General features: G+C 40.9%; 1 protein-coding gene across 6 annotated transcripts in view; it reads right to left on the reverse strand.

The window, feature by feature from the left end:
* The window catches only part of LOC142133407 (cyclin-dependent kinase 7-like), a 38,085-nt gene extending 18,440 nt beyond the window's left edge, over window positions 1–19,645 (reverse strand). For 2 of the 6 annotated variants that reach the window (XM_075194455.1, XM_075194458.1), the window contains exons 1-5: window positions 19,314–19,645; window positions 16,615–16,764; window positions 15,692–15,839; window positions 9,762–9,898; window positions 8,786–8,946 (exon numbers count right to left, since the gene is read on the reverse strand). In XM_075194455.1, the coding sequence (XP_075050556.1) occupies window positions 8,786–8,946; window positions 9,762–9,898; window positions 15,692–15,839; window positions 16,615–16,761 (593 nt within the window). In that variant the 5' untranslated portion in view covers window positions 16,762–16,764; window positions 19,314–19,645. Of the gene's footprint in view, window positions 1–8,785; window positions 8,950–9,761; window positions 9,937–15,691; window positions 15,840–16,614; window positions 16,765–17,342; window positions 17,430–19,294 lie in introns of all 6 variants that reach the window. The other 4 variants (XM_075194457.1, XR_012686775.1, XM_075194456.1 and 1 more) reach the window with 4 other exon arrangements.
* Between the last annotated feature and the right edge of the window lie 662 nt (window positions 19,646–20,307).

The raw sequence follows: 20,307 nt of genomic DNA on the forward strand, positions 1-20,307 counted from the left end.
AATTTAGAAACAAAGTAATTGGAGTAGATTTTCCAAACCTTCTAAAAATGAAAAGTCGTCCATAGCAACCGATCAGATTCTAGCTAGAATGTACTCGATAAATAAAAGCTAGAATATGATTGGTTGCTATGGGCAACACCTTCACGTTTCCCTTTTACAAGGTTTGATAAATCTAGCCCATTGATTCTATTTAGTTCTAAAACTTCCACAATGCAAGATGGACACTTACAGTTATATAAATCACTGTCTGACCACATTTTCAGACATATGCACAAAGCTCGGCATAACTACAATTACTAACACCATAAAATAACATCAATGATAGCATGTTGAGTATAGGAAGAACTTTTTTAAGGCTAAATTATTTTGTTTTCCATACAGACCATAAAAAGGGTACAATTGTCAAACCTGTACGGGATAAAAGTGGCACTTCAGGAACAAATACCAAATGTGTAAATGCTGTTTATTATCAATGACATTTTCTTATTATTCATTTTGGTATTTACTGTGAACTTTCATTTAAATAGACATATTAATAAAGGGCAAAACCAAATAGACATATCTAGGAATGGGGCCTGCACAGTCAGCTCTTTAATATTAAGAAATTATTCAGAATTCTGATGTTGTGGAGTATGGCAATTTGATATATAATAAAACATGGAATTCTAGTACTCTGTGTAGAATATTATATTTGGTCATACAACATCATACCACCCAACCGTCCCAATTTCAGCAGACGGTCCTGAATTTTTTGGCTCTGTCCCGCCCCCATCTTGGCGGTGACACGCCCTATCATGACACGGCCACGCTCCCTGTCCCTTTGCAAGTTCGGAGGTATGGAACATCCCAGCCAGCCTCTACACCCCCCTGAAATTTACAGTGGTAATGCCCCAATTTAATTAACCTGGGTGGGCATATATTTACTAAACTGTGTGTTTGAAAAAGTGGAGAAGTTGCCTATAGCAACCAGTCAGATTCTAGTTATCATATATTTAGTACATTGTACAAAAAACAGCTAGAATCTGATTGGTTGCTATAGGCAACATCTCCACTTTTTCAAACCCGTAGTTTAGTAAATATACCCCCTGGTCTCTTTCTCAGCTGAGAATCATAACTGTCCCATGAGAAGTGGTACTGTTGGGGTAAATATATGGTTTCCTTGTGTACCAATGTTCCCAGGAGCATCCTTGATTGTGCTACTAGACCTGTGTAACTTGCAAACTGACTTCCTAGCTTTAAAATTCCCGACCTGCCATCAGAGATTTAGGGGTCTATTTAGTAAATATCAGGGGGTTTTCACTGACAAATAACGATCATTATCGTTTTTGGTTGCTGCTAATTACTGGAAATATTTTTTCATTTTGGTAGCCGGAACAGCACTGACAAAAACAGGCTGTCCCGGCGAAGGACTGCCCTGTATATGTTCAGTTTTGTCTCTTACTTAAGACAGATGCAAAAGCCTTGTTTAGATACACTGCCCCTTAAAAATTCATACTGTGCATGCGCAGCAATGTAATGATTGTATCTGGTGGATCAGCAAACAAGATGGGACAAACCATGTTACAATGCAAGGGGTGCAAATTAGTTATTATTTTGCAGGCAAGGAAAGTACTGGCTGCTTTTTCATGTAGCACACAAATAATTGATAGTTTTATTTTTACAGTGAAATTTAAAGTTGATGCTAACTCAGCATCAGGCCCAGGGTGAAGGGAATGACAATGTTGGGATATTTTCGAGCTGCAGTACATGTACAGTTAAATGTAACTGACACACACTGTCAGCAGAGCGTTCTGAAGCTCATGCTTCACTATAACTTATTCAGCGGATGTCAGCTCATATTACATCGCGGTTAAAAACAAGATTGACTCTATTGATTTGTAGAGGGCTGTATTCTAATTAGTTTATTTTCTGTTGGCATAGTGTCACTGTAAGAAGTAAGTAACATCTACAAATCAGCACGCACTTGCGGCATGGTAGTAATAAAAAATAAGTGGCAGGTGTTTTCAAATTCATCGTACGTTAGAAATTAACTGCACAACTTTTTTCATACACTAATAAACATTTTACTGTTTGTTATAAAATGGACACATGTCTGAAATGTATGTTTTACAAGTCGGATGTACGAGCTTTGCTTCATACAGAGCTGCAATAGACACTGTAATCTTTCAGATTTATATTAGCTTTACTTCCCCCACTCTGTGCTGTCTGGAGATCCAGCATCTTCCACTATCTAACTTCCTGTCTGTGGCTTCCTGCTTGCCTCCATCTCGCACCCAACATCATGACATTTCTCCTGTCTCAATAATAGATAACATAAAATATATTTTGGAGTAAATAAGTCCCCCCCCTTGCCCAACCCCACATAAAAAAAAAACATTAAGGGAAAGATTTACTGAAACTTCTAAAAAGGAAGTGTTGCCAACAGCAGCCAATTAGACACTAGCTATCATTTATTTAATACATACTAGAAAATAATAGCTAGAATCTCATTGGCTTCTTTGGGCCACACCTCCACTTTTTCTTACAAGACATCACTAGAAGCTGACACTCTGACCAAGCAGAGGAGGGTACCACCCCTTCCAAGAAGATGAACACACTAAAACATTGCAGGTAGTGACCTAGAGGGATGTGAGTCTGTGGGATAGTAAGTTATGTAAGTAATTTGACTCGCAACGGGGGTGACTCAATTATATCAACAGAAAAGCAGACAATATACAGTTCCTATATAGACAATAGGTAACATTCATTGCTTTTAAACACCATACACTCATAACTACTCTTTGCTTGGGGATAATGTAGTAACTGTGACAAAATAGGGCTATTCACCATGAATCTACATTATTACAATCATCCTGCATCTATGGTCACAGCACATTCTGAAGCTCTATACAAACCTTGGAGAACATACAGTAGCCTGTGATATTACAACACTTGGTTGAATTAAAAGATGTTTGAATAGGTATTTTAAATGAAATTTTATATGACTCATTCTGTTTCACTGAAACGATGATTTGTTTTTGGAGACACCGACAACATTGGGAGACCTCCTTGGATGGAAGACTAACCTTTCAGATCCCCAGTGTGCCTCCCATAACTGTTACCTTGCGCATGCACATGTGCCCACATGATGACAAGACGCCTCCAATTTAATGTAACCTGATTATCTTCCCTTCAGACCTGCTACACTATACAGCCTCTGGTGGTGTGCCATCCATACACAAACTCCCTCTAGCAGCATGCTGCGCACAATACTATAGGTTGCACCTGGATGTACTGGATACACCCCTGGGAAACACTAGATACCATTATGGATGGAACTAGACACATCCCATTCATTGGCGCAACAACGAAACATTACCTGCACAGTCTTCCTGAAACTATTTTTCAAATGTTGGCAAGTATGCAAAGAGGTTAATACTGGGCAAAGGAATCTGTACCCTCAGGGTAAGGATTTCAAGGGAACATGCCTGTAAATGAGAGATAGTTAGCAACTATGTACAAATAATAAATTGTCCAAAATCTGCAACTCCTTCAAAAAGAAGCAGTACAGTGTGCCCCATACACCAAGATAAAATTCAAGGTAAATTTATCAAGCTGCAGGTTTGAAAAAGTGGAGATGTCGCCTATAGCAGCCAATTAGATTCTAGTTATTTATTTAGTACAGTCTACAAAATGACATCTAGAATCTGATTGGTTGTTATAGGCAACATCTCCACTTTTTCAAACCTGCAGCTTGATAAATTTACCCCCAAGGCTTTTATCTCACTCATTATGAGTAATCAGGCACTACAGGATCTCAGGAGAAAACACATTTGAATACAAATGAATACAGTATATTTGCAGAAACAGAAGATCCTAAAACAGGCCTGGCCGGCCTGTGGCTCTTCAGCTATTGTGAAACTACAAGTCCCAGCATGCCCTGCCAGCTATCAACTGGCTATCTACTGACAAAGCATGCTCTGACTTGTAGTTTCACACCTAGAGAGCCAGAAGTTGGCCAGGCTTGTCCTAAAACATTATAGTGCAGAGTTCAGAGGACCTCTAACTTCACCTAACGAACAACCCACTTTCATCATCATCATCATCTATTTATTTATTTAGCGCCACTAATTCCGCAGCGCTGTACAGAGAACTCATTCACATCAGTCCTTGCCCCATTGGAGATTACAATCTAAATCCCCTAACTTACACACACACATACCGAGAGAGACTCAGGGCAATTTAATAGCAGCCACTTAACCTACCAGTATGTTTTTGGAGTGTGGGAGGAAACCAGAGCACCCGAAGGAAACCCACGCAAACACCGGGAGAACAGATATGGTCAGTGTTACGAGCCGCGGCTTGCTCTCTGTTCTGCCCCGCGTCCCGGCTGTCTTCCGCTAGGGCAACAGTCGGACGCCAATCCTTGCAGCGCCGCGTCCCGGAGACGGAGGGCAGCCAGGCGCGTGCGCAACTAATTCACAAGCATGTGGGATAATTAATATCCTTTGTTATTTAGGCTGAGGCTGGGGGTGATTTCAGAGCTAGGCTCTTATTGGCCTCCCTGCCGGTTATAGCGTCCCAGTACTGGACTGTTGCTGACCTATTCTGGATTCCTGAATTGCTGATTACCTGTTGTGACCCCTGACTGTTTCCTGAACCTTGCCTGTTTGCCTGTGACCCTGACCCTTTGGCCCGTATCTTGGACCCTGCTGTTTTGCCTTGTGACCCTGACCTTTGGCGATTTACCTGACCATTCTACCATGCTAGTGATCCCTGACCTCGGCTTACGTCTGACCATCCATTACCATCTCTGCTGCCTCCTGGCCTGCCGCTGCGGTACTGTATAACGAACATTGGAGTGAAGTCCTGGGGGCATCTAAGTACCTGTGAGCGCGTAAAGCTCTACGGGAAAGGCAGCTGCTATAGGTGAAGACCTCCGTCTATCAATTCTGCAGGTTCATTATCTGACCAGGCAGCCTAACAGTCAGCATATATATATATATGTTGTATATGTATATATTTTGAATGTAACTATAATACTCTAACAAAAAGAAAGTAAGCGTGATAAAATAGATAATTAACACAAGCAAATCCTCTGGTGAATACTAATGAAACATGGTCTCTACCAATTGGTGGGTTCAAACAGAGGCGGCATGGCCTGTTATATTACATGAGGTATAATATCTATTCTAGGCTTTGCTATTTTAGTTTTCTAACCTATATCAGATATTTCAGATGTCCACTTGTCTGGAAACAGTACGGACAAGCATGAATGTAATAGATTTTATTTGACTGAGTCAACATAAACAATCTTACAATGAACAGTGAAATAAATGAAGGCTTCAAAACTACTGACCTTTTGGTGCATTTTTAACACTAGCAAATATGCATATCAAAAGCATAAGCGTGTGATTCACACTTGAAATGTTTTTATTAGTATTTGTAGGCAATGCTGAACATCCAGACCGGGTAAAGTAGGCAGCACTGGGAGGAATAAGATGGACAAAGCTGGTCCCGTTAAGTCTCCCTCCCAGGCCCTGTAGTAGAACAGATCTGTCGGGACTGAAGACGCTGCTGTTGGCTAGGCCCAGGAACCATGGAGATTAACGAGCAGGTACAGCCGGATACCCTCCTTCCCAGCTCCCCTACACCCACTGCCCTTACTGATCACACACCCATGGGCACTTGTTACGCTGTGTATATGAGATTATAGTACGGTGCCCACCCTGACCTGAGCCTAGCTCCAAGTATCCGAGACCATCACAAAAGCCTAGTACACGGTATGTTATTCTAAATCTTGCAGTGATCAGATATCCTTGTGTTCATTCTGAGGTCTACCTTGTGTGCCAGCTGCTGATCTCACCAGACCAACAAGGCGAGATATTGTTTCCTTTGTTTAAGTCTTCGCTTGTGTGTTAGTTTTTGCTTATTCTGAGAATTGAGATTTGATGTCCCAGATCAGACAAGAAGACAACAAACTCAGACCTGCAGAAGAGTTATTAAGACTTTGAAAAACAAACAGAGATTCCAAGATGGAAGCTATAAATTAATAAAATGTGTATACACAGGTCCAGAATAATGAATTCAGAATAAAGGAACTACTCTTCCTGGAAAGAGTTGCTATTAATATAGAAAATGACTCCTGAGTGTTGCAATAACTCCTCAATAATTTTGTCGTCCTTGAAATGCAATTCAAGAGACTACACCCTGTGAAAATATTCAAACTTAAAAGCATTGTAATAAAGTTAAATGAATTTCAAACAAGTTTCAGGCAAACATGACATCACATTACATTTGATCATCATCAGCATCATCTTTTATTTATATAGCGCCACCAATTCCACAGCGCTGTACAGAGGATATTTGTCACTCACATCAGTCCTTGCCCCTTTGGAGATTACAGCCTAAATTCTCTAACACAGACACACACAGACTAAGGTCAATTTTAACCTACTAGTATGTTTTTGGAGTGTGGGAGGAAACCGGAGCACCCGGAGGAAACCCACGCATGCACGGGGAGAACATACAAACTCCACACAGATAAGGCCATGGTCGGGAATCAAACTCATGATTCCACTGCTGTGAGGCAGAAGTTCTAACCACTAAGCCAGTGCTAACCACTAAGCCACTATTTAATTACACTCTATATGGATAATGTAACGTTCGCATTTAGCACAAACACTATCATCTCTACTCTTTCCTTAGGTATTAGTATATTCACTTGTACGTCTGACACATGCAAAGTTTCAAATGCAAACACTACAGTGTGTTAGTTGACGCATGTTGAGATACAGGAACCCAACATGCGACACGTAAGTATGCTTTTTGTGACTTGAAACAAATAGTGTGCAAAGGCCTTAGTATATAGATCTTATAATCTAATAGAAATCAAGGAAGGTGATATAACAGATACACATACAGGAGTAAAAGTTGTTACGTGTTCAGGAGTACATAATGAAATGGCCACCCAGTTGGCTCAGGACACAGAAAGAATTGGCAGATAGTAACAGATGATCTATAAAATAGGGAAAATAGTACATTGAAATGATGTGAAAGCATCATGTGAAAATGGTTATTCCTGACGATACTCATAAGAGGAAAATACACCCTAAAATAAAGTCAAATCTTAAATATTTAATACTGCATGAAACTCTATTAACTATCTCGGTGCAAACATTTGTCTTCTGCAGTCCACCTGAAGCACATCTGATTAGATCGATGAAGTACATATATAGCAAACATTAAACTTAAAAGGAGGCATGACTGCAACACGCAAAGTCAGTAAGGAAACAAATCAGGTCTTAGTTTGGCAAAGATTCAAGTTTCAATGAACTTTTTTTTACATTCATTGCCCATTTTCTACCACCAGATGACACTACTGAAGCAATCAAACTGTGGAAACACCATTGACATGAATGGGACATTGAAATAAATGGGTAAATCGCTGGTAATAAATAAATATATCAGGCAGCAGGACTTTCCCTGCATAAAATCCTTAACCAGCCTGAGCCAAGAACTGTTACCACTATAAGGGGAATACTCGGCTTATGGTTCTTCTATATAGTGGAAACCAGCCCAAAGCTGGTACCTCCATGTAGGTAGAAAGACGTCACAAAAAGTAGGTTCCCTAAGACCCTTAGCCATTATACCAAAAAAGTAACAAAAAGTAAATAAAACAAACTGATACATATTTACATCCATCTAAATGTTGAGGGTACTGTGCATGACAGGCAGTGCTGTATCTGCTTTGTAGACTGGAAAATATAATGTTATGTAACCGTGACACCTCATGTTGTAAGCTTGTGAGAATGGCATTTATGTCAGTGTCTGCGGGATACAAGCGCTGGGCTGAAAGACTTGCTCTGGCCCATTTAGTTTTGGGGGAATCATCAGGAAGAAGGACTTGCTATGTTTGACATGGCAAATAAGTCACTATTAAGTTAACAGCAGCTAAGTGGCTTGCAGCAGTAGCCTGCTTTGTGCATGTAAAGTTAAACAGCAGGTGAGCACCTGTCAATAGCGTGCTCACTCACAATACGCTGCATTATTAATATGGTTATTATAATCACAGCTGTTAATGGGATCAGAAAAATGTGCTTTTGTTGCTGCATCTGCAAGACTACAATGATAGCTCATGCCAGGTTTTTAATAGATCAATGTGACGAGATGTAACAAATCTAAAAATTGTAAAAGAAAAACTTTAGAAATCATCTAACCTCGCTCCAGAAAGACCAGTTGCACTGATTCTAACTGCTTTTAAATCATATGCAGTTGTATACAAAGCCAATGTATATTGTTCCTGTGTCCTATAACTGCAGCAGAACCAGCGCAAAATGCACATATTGTGGCATCCCTATTTTCGAGAGTACTAACTAATTACAATTTGGATAAACATCTGGACAAACTACATGAAAGTAACTATGGGAAAGAATTGCGCAAAGGTGGTTTTTAGTCCTATTATGTCAGGTTATGTTCCATTATGTCGTTATGTCTATGTAAAACACACAGATGAAATAAAGAGATATTTATGTCAATATTTTACTAATAAAAAATGACAAATACAAAACTACATAAAAAGTAACAAATTAAAAAGTTATAGCCTGCAAAACTTTAAAAATAAGCGTAAATTGGTCTTGCCATGAAAACCGCTTTGTCCTGAACTATGATTTGCAACCTTCTCCAATGTGTAAGTTTACTTTCTGATATATCATTTAATTTCAATAAGTGGAATAGATGATCATACAGTTATTCATAATATAAATAGCTAAAATGTTCTACAGTGAAGCTAAAATATCACAAATACCTTTCCTCTTTGGGACCACAATGGAGGGTCAAGCTGTCCGTGTGGGAGTAGACCATTCTCCAAACAGGAAAGAAACTGGAGGAGGTGTCCTCCACGGGGAAACCTGAGCGGAGGCCTCTGTATCCCATCCTGACTGACCAGTACCACAGTGCCACCACTGTCTACTTTTGATTGAAGACACAACAAGCATTAGCAACTTAAACATTACATTATGTCAGCAGCAGACCTTACTCTAATTGTGTTAATTCAGTATACAGTATGAATCACTTATAAACTACTCTCACACCTGACCCTCTGGAAGTCACCGTGCTGCCCTTATTTTTGAAACTAGACAAAAGGCTAGTTGGCCTTTTGGCTAAGATCCGGTGTTGATGCCCATATACACAGTGGTGCTTAAAGGTGCCCCCTGTAGGCAATGGGACTTCACCTGGTCCTCTGGCCAAGAGGACAGCTGTCTGAAAACTGAGGTGCTCTGTGCCCCTGGTGCTGCCTGAGCCAAGGATGCCCGAAAATGTCCATGGTGAAGGTGAACACCTGTGCACAGAGTAGGACACTTTACACGATGCAGCTTTAATTTTCCTTTGCCCTAGCCTTTTGGCGGGGGCAGGGATAATTTTTTATATGACCAGTCGAGATGCTGGGGCCTTAAGTGGCACTATTTATTTACACTGGCACTTAGCACCTAGCACTTTTTCCACTTTTTTTTGGTTGGTTTGTTTTGTCTTCATGTTTTTTGAGGGGTTTGGGTATAGACCCTGTGAGGATACTGGGTATGACGTAACTTTCTGCGCTGCACAGCTGGCCTACGCGGTACCGACCCAAGGTTCAAAATAACCCAGGCAAATATCCGAAATAAAGCTAATAAGTTTATTTAATAAAATGGTAGCACCAAACAGCAATAAACATATTTAAATAATAACTTGAAAAACTACAGTCTGGCACAGACAACATACAGGGTATAATGAAAACACCTCACCAGTATCCTTGTCACTTTCTGGGACTGCTGTCTATCAATCCAAGCTTCTTCCCCTCTCTCCTTTAAGGTTATCAGCAAAGGTAGCAGCCCTGAGTCACTGTCACTCTGCTTTCGGTGGACACACAGCTCCCCAAGACCTGGAGAGGTAAATCAGGGCAACGGCAGTACTCCAGGTCTGGCATATAGGGTGACACATAATATATATCTGGTTGTACAATCATGTGAGCATACATGAGATGGCAATAAAAGAAGAAGGATTGCAGCAGTACAAGTATTAGTGAGGTCCTTGTTGAAAAAGAGAAAACCAGCTAATTTTATCAGCAGCGGGTGTTACCTCTGGCGATATCAGTGCTATAGCTACCGCTAACCCTTTACTAGATAGGAATGTGCTATCTCTGGCGAAAACATGCATTTTCAGCAGAGAAACTCTTTAAGAAATGAGTCCCACAGTGTAGAAACACAGGAAATTGGATGGTTAAGATTAATAACTGGCCCCATCCTCAAGGATTTGCTGACATAATTCATAAAATCACATAACAAAATTAATTATGTCACTTATGACGCAACATAGAGCATTTCAAACATAATTATGTACTGACAATGATTTCATCAACAATCACCTTGATCAAACAGGTCAACTTAAAGGATAATATAGGATAGTATATCTAAAGCTGGTGCACTACTTAGTGCACTATTTAGAATAGCATAATATGCATAACACTATGGTTATTTACTAACAGTTTATTTACTAACAATGTTTTTTATTAACTAAATGTGCAAAAGAAACAACAAATCTGCATAGTTATTCATCGCCATAAGAATGCAAAGGAGTTGTACTAACAATGTTAGATACAATTTTTTTTTAAAAAAAAAAACCTTATTGATTTTTAGGGTGAAGAAAATGTCATTATCACCAGCAGTAACATGAACCATTTAGTTTAGATAAAAAAAAAATCAAGTAGTATATATATTCATATTCATATATCTGAGATTGTTGTGCTTTTAATACTTATGACGTACTGTTATAATCTTTGTAATTGCTGGCATATTTGCTGATGTCATATGGTATGTTGTGTGATGTTAGTGATCACTAATATAATAATGTTTGAAATGTTCTATATGATGTCTTTAGTGACGTTATCTGATTTTCTAAATAATGTCATCAAAAAGTCCTTGGGTGTGGGATAGTTAATGTTGGGTGCAACTTTAAAAGACAAATCTCCTGTCGTTCTTTAGTACAGACTGATCCTTAACTGTATTTTTAACAGAGATTTCTTAAATTAATTTCCAGATTTTTCCCTCACAGCAAAGAACAATGTGAACACTAACATTTCAAATCCAGGTGTTCACATTTAAACCTCACTTAACTTAAAATAATCATTTGCTATATTAGCACGCTGAGTATTGCTCCCTCTTCTCATATCACTATATAATGGTATAACGAGTCAGAAAAAACCTTACAAATGACAAGGCATGCTTCAAACTAGCATGCTGTCTTGGAGACCTGCCACATGGAATAACCATTAGTCATAGTAATCAAAGGCTTACTCTCTTTTAAATGGCATTTTCTTTCCTCCATCTTCTACTTTTCAGTTCTCTTATATAGACTCTCTAAGAACCATGATAAGCTGAAAGCTTCAACCATTCAAAGAATGGTGGAAAAAAATATAATAGCCTCAACATGTGAAAAATATTGGGAAAAATATTTGAGTTTTTCCCACAACTCACCAGTTGGTTGAAAAACTCATTGGAGAATCTATATAAGAGAGAAAGTTCTACAAATCTTATACGTCTGCTCCATCCTGCTGCATATGGTGTGAGATTTTATTGTGGGGGATTCTTGTTTGTTTTATCTTGCTAACTGAATTACATCAAATAAGCAGAGGATCAATGTATTCAGACAACATACACTATTAATTATATCTGATGAAGACTGAGGATGAGGAGTGCTATTGACTACTTCTAAAACAAGCTTTAGGACGCAGGATTTGTAGAGGGGGGTTTTCACACCATGACGCCAGTGGGCGTGACCAGCATGCATTGGGGCGTGGTTTTAATTTTAGACAGTACTTGGCTGCTCTCCAACTCTTCCTATCCCCATAATATACATTGGCAATGCTGCGTGCATTACTGTTAGGTGCACGCAGCTCTCCCTTTTCAAGCAGAGCTGTGTGAAGTGGTATCAGGGTCTAGCCATCTCAATTATGCAGTGCCCCAGGCTTGGAGGGGGGTTTCCAGGCACTTGAAAACCACCCTCGGTTTGCCTATGACTTTGTCTAATAAAGAGTCTAATACAGTTCTAATTAAGAGTTTTTTGTAAATGTATTGTTTTTGCTTACTTACTTTATTATTTGTTTATGTAATTAATTTATAATTATGCCCATCTCTCCAAGGCATGGAGGTGGTTTTCAATGACCATGGTCAGATAGGGTACTCAGAACTAGGCTAGTCATAGCTAATGTTCCCCACCCCCACTCTGCTCTAGGAATGGGAAGGAAGAAATCTCATCCCTAGGCTGGGGGCTGTCTCTGCCTCATCACCTCTGACCCAGGTCGGAGCCCCCTGCCCAAAGGGGATGGGATAGTTAATATTAACCCACACAGCACCAGGTGGGGCCAGGAAGAACCCTCTACAATGGGTAAGGTGATTATTTAGTTATTGCACACCACCTTCAGGGAGTATGGAAGACCATCAAAGCCATTGAGCATGTCTCTCTTACCTGTATGTCTGAAAATCCTCATCATCACCATTTATTTATATAGCGCCACTGATTCCGCAGCACTGTACAGAGAACTCATTCACATCAGTCCCTGCCCCATTGGAGTTTACAGTCTAAGTTTCCTAACATACACACACAGACAGACAGAGAGAGACTAGGGTCAATATTGATAGCAGCCAATTAACCTACTAGTATGTTTTTGGAGTGTGGGAGGAAACCAGAGCAACCCGAGGAAACCCACGCAAACACAGGGAGAACATACAAACTTCACACAGATAAGGCCATGGTCGAGAATTGAATTCATGACCTCAGCACTGTGAGGCAGAAGTGCTAACCACTTAGCCACTGTGCTGCCCCTAAATAACCAATCTTCTTTAATTTCTGTGTTTGCTCCTAGTTGAAAAGCGTTGTTGACTATTTTGATGCTATAAAGATAAATGTTAATGAATAATATTATCCAATTTTACACTGCATCACATCGGACCAGGAAGACCCTTCCTCCATGGCATAGTTCTCAGTACATGCATATGAAATGCGAAAATTGGTAACTATACTATCGCTGACTATTGCTGGTCACTGACGGCATTCCAGCTTAAAGATATATTTTAACACTGAATTCAAAGACATACAGAATATTACTGAGTACAACTGTAATGTAAAGGGAATTGAACATTTTGATGCATTACTGGGAAATTGTATTAATGGGCTCAATATTGGCTAATTTGCTCACTCAAAAGTCTGATATGGCTTTTATGAAGGCACCAGGCATACTCAGAAGTACAGCTAGCCAAGACACTAAAGTTTTTGAGAATTTAACAGAGGAGTTCTATAAATGTAACCACTGTAACATTTCTAAATTCTCTTGTCTGACTAATATATTTTTTACATGTAGCAAGACTGATATGTTTCGGACCAAGCATTTCATTAGTTGTCTAATGACAACAGTGATCTACATACTAAAATGTACCTGCATTGATCAATACATAGGCAAAACCTTTTAATACAAGATTCCAAGAACATATACGTACATATATGTACTCATGCGGGTTGGGTACGTGTTAACGAGGACGAAAACCCCAACACGATTTACACCTCCACTAAAATGACGATTGCTGAAAAAGAAGAAGGCAATTTAAGCAGATCCAGCTCTCTGACGGCAGCGTCTGCAGACAGCCAATCATTCCGATGAGGCAGCTGTCCAGCACTTCACATGAACGTCAGTGCGCCGTTCATTCATGTTAATTTAAAGGGGCAATGTTTGGACCCCTTGGGCTTTTTATTTTTCAGCAATCATCATTTTAGGCGAGGTGTAAATCGTGACGGGCCGGAAGGGAAGTTTCCCTTTATAATGCAGCGCCGCTTGAAATTTAATCGCCGAACCCGCTGAACACACGGGTGTTGAAGAACCCGCATGTTCATACATTTACCCCCAGGTCTAAGAAGTAGGAAGTGCCAATAAAGAATGAAAAGCCACAGTTGCATACGTTTACATTCTGAGCATGCAAGGTGTGTAAAAAGACACAAAGGGGCGAATGCCTCACTCTGGATTAGGCCCATGGACACTGTGTAGGTATACCAGATAAGCTCACTATGTTTTGATTTTATGTACATGTAACTTTTATAATGTATTATCGTGTGTTGCATTTACTACACTATATGCTGCTTTTCTGCTACTTCTGCTCTTGTGTCTTGCATCTCTTGAGCCGCTGACCAGTAGGGGGGGAAGTTTACAATCCCAGATGTTAAACATTATTGTTTTTATTTTGGTATGCAGCCCCCCCTGCAATATCTTTACATTCAAGTCAGGAGTCAGATGTGACACACAGAAATAAAAGACTTACCCCATTCAAAGATCACCCCCCCCCCCCCCTCAAGGTCTTCAGTATGTTCTTAAAACAATTAGTGCGGATATCTCCACCACTTTATTACTTTTCTCTACTTGAGAAACAAGGTCAGTCAAGTGTTAGCATGGACTATCTGTCCGTATCAGAGGGAGGGAGGGAGTTTCTCATCTCTAAGGAGAAGACTGCTACACATGCACTATATAATAAAGTGGAATCTGCCTGGAATTACTTAACTGCTAATGACGGTCACTCAAAGAAAGAGTAGCTTTGTTTGCTGCCAAGATGTAACCTTATACAAAGGCTTTGCTGCTTCTTATTGCCCTGTATGCACTTAAAATAAACACACATTATCCTGGATTCCAGTGGTAGTCAGAAGACTGACTACAGAAAACCAGACAACAATTTGCCCTGCATGACAACAGCGATAGACCGCTTACCGACAGTGTGTTCCTGGCGACTGGTTGGAAAACAGACTTCAAAACAAATGCGGCGCATCTACAGACCGCCCGCCCAAAACGACGTCACTACAGAGAGCGACACTGTCATTGCTGGTATTAAGGTGCTCATTTAAGGCGCTGCGTGTACCGGCTGTACAATGCAGAATAGTTTGTAAAAAAACATTGTACAGTCGGTACACCCGGCAGTTCATCGCTGTTGTCATGCAGGGAAAATTGTTGTCAAGTTTTCTGTAGTCAGCTTTTAGTACCCAAACCTCCGATCCGGTGCTGGCATTCTTCAGGCACGGTCAGCGCTCGGGGGGCCACCCCAACGCAACGTTTTCAGAATAGCATTGGTATTTTTTTGCGGGGGGGGGGGGGGAATCAAATAATGGGAGGCCGGATATCCTGTCACAAGGATCAAGAGCCACATCACGTACAATCATATTAGTAGGTATAATTCCCATTTCAGATACAAACATATTGACGTTTCACCTCTGACACATAGGACATCTGTCCAGGGCAGACTTGTACAAATTCCATTTTACTTTAAAAACATCCAGTAAATAATATCTTACAAAAGATAGCGAGAACTCAATCCATACGTTGTGCAGTTGCCCATAAAAAACAGAATTATAAAAAAGTCCTTAATGCCTGGTTTCAAACTAAATTGCAAATTAACATTTTTCGCAGTTCTGGCATTATCTATGTGACGGACACAATATTCTCTGTAAAGAGCTGTGTAATGTGGCGACGCTACACAAATAAACGCTAAGAAATAAACATGAAGCTCGTGCCAGGGGCCAGAGGGAGGGCAAAGATGAACAGCTCTGGTTTTGTTTACGTACAGCGACCAGTATACTAGTAGCAGCTAACACCCCACCTTCCCAATTTCGAGGACAAAGATATCAATTGGCCACAATTACTTACTTTGTTCTGGGCCTTCCACCCGCTTCCTTTTGATGCCCAAAGAAAGATTTTGCTGCTCTTTCAATACTTCTACAGAACAGTTGGGTCTTGGCAATAGGTGCCCAGGAGTTGGTGCTGGTCTATTACTAAAATACTTTTTCTTTAGCGCCTAAAGGAAAACGAGAAGCACTAGTGAGCGCTGCAATATGTATAGAAAAGAGATAAGTCACTGTTCCATTATAAGAGAGCGAAGTTTCCGACACACATCAAAGGCATTATATGAATTTATACTAGAAAAAGGTAAGGCAAATTGTGGCTCTTTGTCTGGAACTAAATCCCAGCTGGCTGGAAGGTGATGCTGGAACTTGTAGTTACACAAGAGCTGGAGAACTCTGACTGGCAGGGTATGCTGGAACTTTCATTTCTACAGCAGCAGAAGAGACACTGTTTGCCTATTTTTATGTTAGAGATATGCATACAAGTAATCTTAATGTAAATAAATAATTAAAACATTCCATTTGTCTATCCAGCAGAACCAGACTGGTATACCAACAGTTCTCTGCTACCCATTGTTGCTCCCATGCTGAATGTCACAGGAAGGACTGCTGTCTTGAAAATGCTGGAAGACTGAAGTGGATAGGAAACATTTAAACTGCTTTAGACTGGAGGTGTGTAGTGAAGGCAGCACCCAATTGGTCGATCGCTGTAATCTTTGCTATATATGGTCCATGCTTAACAGTTCTGAACATTCCTCCACTGCTCCGATCTTCCAGCATTTCTACAACAGGGGCTAGCAAAATAAATAAATAATAAAAAGGAAAAAACATTATGAAGCTAGTTGAGCGCTGCCTGAACATGCTACTTCTAACTCAAGGCATAGATTATAGAAGAACAGAAGACACAGCACTGTGCATGAACGAGGTCAGCTCAGAATGGGAACCTACCAGAGATGTTGTGTATCGTACACATGGGTTGAAGGTGAATAAACCTTGTAGAAGTTCAAGCAGGTCATCTCCTGCAGCACTGAATATAATATGCAGTGGGGTCCCTGGAAAGCTCTTAAATGTGAGGTAGTCAGGTAAACTGGTCATGCCCTGCACAAAATTCCCAGATATTAGGACAGAATAAATATTTTAACATAATACATATGCTCAGAAAACAAATAAAACAAATAGCAATAAACCCCAAATACTATACAGCAGTCATTCTGCAGAGTGGACCTATACCTCAAACCAGCAATCCTTAGGCAACAGCGCCCCCCTGAGACAATACAATCACAACAAAGCTCAGGATGTTTATTTGGTTTAACATACAACTGGATTTATAATATATCATCTTAAACATCGGAGCCTGAACTTGTTTAAAGCCAGAATTTTGAAGATCTTTTTTTGTCAAAGACTTTTTTTTTACTTTAATTCTCTATGTTAATTGCACCCGTGGCATAAACACAGTGACGGCAGCCCTGTTGTGGACTGAACCAATATTCTGGAGAATGCGTTGGCAAACAACTTGATTGGGTACAGTCTCATGAATATTGGTTCAGCCAAAGGACTGCCTCACAGAATGCCCTAGCACGGTCTCTGGTTCCTAGTGTATGGAAAGTATAATTCCTTGTGTATAGATTAGACAATGGGTCCCAATTACTGCACGTTATGTAATGCTGGATACTCACAGGCCACTGCTCTTCTTTTGGAGTACCCAAAGTCTCAAATATCCTTGTAAGCTGATCCAGGTCAGAATCTCCAGGCAGAAAAGGGACCTAATATAAAGGTATTATATGTTTGTACACCTATATGTGAGCTGTACCGCGTCTTCCCGTACTCAGCCTATGTTAGAACTGCCCATCCCACTACTCCAAACGCAAACCTGCGTGGGAGCATATGCGCTGGACTCACACAGAGTGATCTAACACAAGACATATATACCAACGTTGCATCGGTCCCTTTATGTACACTTTAGAAGTGTCAGCAATAGATTATATTATTCCTGATCACTCTCACCAAAATTTGACAAACCAGTCCATTTACGGACCAGCCGGACAGGATTATTAAACATTGAAAACACTGTAACAATGTTGAAAAATGTACTTACGATACACCGTTTTACAGACAAAACCTTTGTAACGTAAAAAAAGACCCTTTTCTGGTTGAGAAGGTGACGGCACACACTGGCCAAGGGAGGTTATATATGGTCATCTTCCAACCGGGTAGGAACCCTGATGCTGTAATCCCTGAGAAGACTCACCTTGACAGCTTCAGTGCGTATTCTCAGCAGCCCAAAATATTGTTAATCACGGCTGTTTACTATACTGACTTGGAGTGAATGCGATTAATTAACAGCCTGGCAGCACAGAATGACGTCGATGTGCATGTGGACACTAATCTTTCTACACTTAAGAGTACAGACATAGAATAGGTAAAGGCTACATTATGTAACCTTTAGGTAAAAGGATTAGTGTTGGCGTGCACATCGACGACATTCTAAGCGCTACGGAATATGTTGGTGCTATATAAATAAATGATGATGATGATGATTCTGTGCTGCCAGGTTGTTAATTAATCACATTCACTCCAAGTCAGTATAGTAAACAGCCGTTACTAACAATATGCCGAGCTACTGAGAAACTTGCACTGAAGCTGTCGCACTGAGTCTTGTCGGGGTTTACATCATCAGGAATACGATTACCACCGCTTCCAACCGCATTAACCAACATGCCCGATAACAATCTGGTTGGACAATTATCGGTCATCAGTGATTTTAGGACCACACACTCATATCTGCTGCAATAATCGGATGGCGTGCAGTCCGCATTAAGAGGTCTATTATATTTTAAGTGGTGATAATCCAAAATGTTGGCGTAAACGCTGGCAAAAGGCTATTTCCCATAGACCTCTATGATGACAGCAGTATTAGGTAATTCTTTTTCGCTCCAGCGAAGCAGGAGAGGCTGCCTGGAGAAAGGGTTACTTTGCATAGCGCCTTCTCCGTTCACCAGCAGCGTTTAGCTGCTGGGTCTATGCCGCTGGGGTTCCCAGAGAAACCCTGGCATAATAAATTGCAGTGATATTGAGGACTACCACTCTGAGGTCCATACATAGACCCCAAAGCTACGGTGTTATAATGATGCATTTGTAATGCAATGTAAGTGCATGTAAATGGAGCAGCACAATGGCTCAGTGTTTAGCACTTGTGCCTTACAGCACTGGGGTGATGAGTTCAATTCCCGACCATGGCCTTATCTGTGAGGAGTTTGTATGTTCTCCCCGTGTTTGCATGGGTTTCCTTTCCTCCGGGTGCTCCGGTTTCCTCCCACACTCCAAAAACATACTGGTAGGTTAATTGGCAGCTAACAAATTGGCCTTAATCTGTGTGTCTGTGTGTTAGGGAATTTAGACTGTAAGCTCCAATGGGGCAGGGAGTGATGTGAGTGAGTTCTCTGTACAGCGCTGCGGAAGTTGTGGCGCTATATAAATAAATGGTAATAATAATAATGTAAAAAGCCTTTGTGCATTGCACCCGATTTTGGGAGGGTAAAGCCCCTTGTTGCATTTTAGAGTAAACGCAGTAGAAAACTTACAACTAAATCCATTTCTAGTGTCAGGGTGTCACATCCTTCCTTCTTACCGTCAGTAGATTTACTTACAGCTGCCACCCACGATCTTCCAGGCTACAGATCCACTCTCCGCTGTTCCTGGAGGACGCTCAGGGCAGAATCCCGGCACCGGCACCGGCCCGGGCCAAGCTCCGAGCTCCCCGCAGCCACCGGCCCGGCTGTCTGTGACTGACACATCACGTGACGAGGGCTGCGGGTCCCGCCCACTCCTCCCTCTGCCCTGAGCCAGGATGCCGCCCGCCGCCTCCCAGCGCGGCCGTTGAAATGTCTGCTCTCGCGAAATGATGTCGGAGCGGAGAGCGGCGACGAGATTTGCGGGCTGGAGTTGGTATTTGTGTTGAAGGAGGAGGGAAAGAAAAATAAATAAATAATAATAATAAAAGAAGAAGAGAGCGGGAGAGAGCGGGAGAGAGGGGGGGTCCTGACAGCCGGGCACCGGCGGCGGGGGGGGAGAGACTGTGCTCTCTCTCCTTCCTCTACGCGGCCCGCTTGTAAGCTGGAGTTGCCCATCACTGCCATGAAATAAGTATCCCATATGGCTTTCAACACAGGTAAATACAAATATATAGCTAAATAAGGTTATTTACACAGTTAGTTATGTGCTGTATTAAACATTGCTAGTAAAATAAATGTCTATGTTATTGAATAAAAAAAAAGTTTCACATGCAAATAAAAAATATTTAAACTGCATGACAGTAGATATCTGCCATGAGAAATACATACCAGCCATGTAGTTGAGGAAGTTCCAGCCTCCATACGCATACAGGCCTTGAAAAAAAGCCTCTGCAGTCTGAGCTGCATTGGGCACTGCTGAAATAAATGCGTCCTGAAAGGGTTTGGAAGCCTCTGTATTACTTCCAAGCTCAATAAGACCGTACACAATAATAAGGGTCAAGGACATCATCTTAAGTATTGTGAATATGACCTGAACCCAAGTGGCCATCTTGACACTTTTGGAATTGATGACACCCAGAACCCAGAGAATTGCGATGGCTAATATTTTCTTAAGTAGCTCAGGTGGGGG

Source organism: Mixophyes fleayi, unplaced genomic scaffold (genome assembly GCF_038048845.1).
Source record: "Mixophyes fleayi isolate aMixFle1 unplaced genomic scaffold, aMixFle1.hap1 Scaffold_38, whole genome shotgun sequence".
In the NCBI taxonomy this organism is placed as follows: Eukaryota; Metazoa; Chordata; class Amphibia; order Anura; family Limnodynastidae; genus Mixophyes; species Mixophyes fleayi.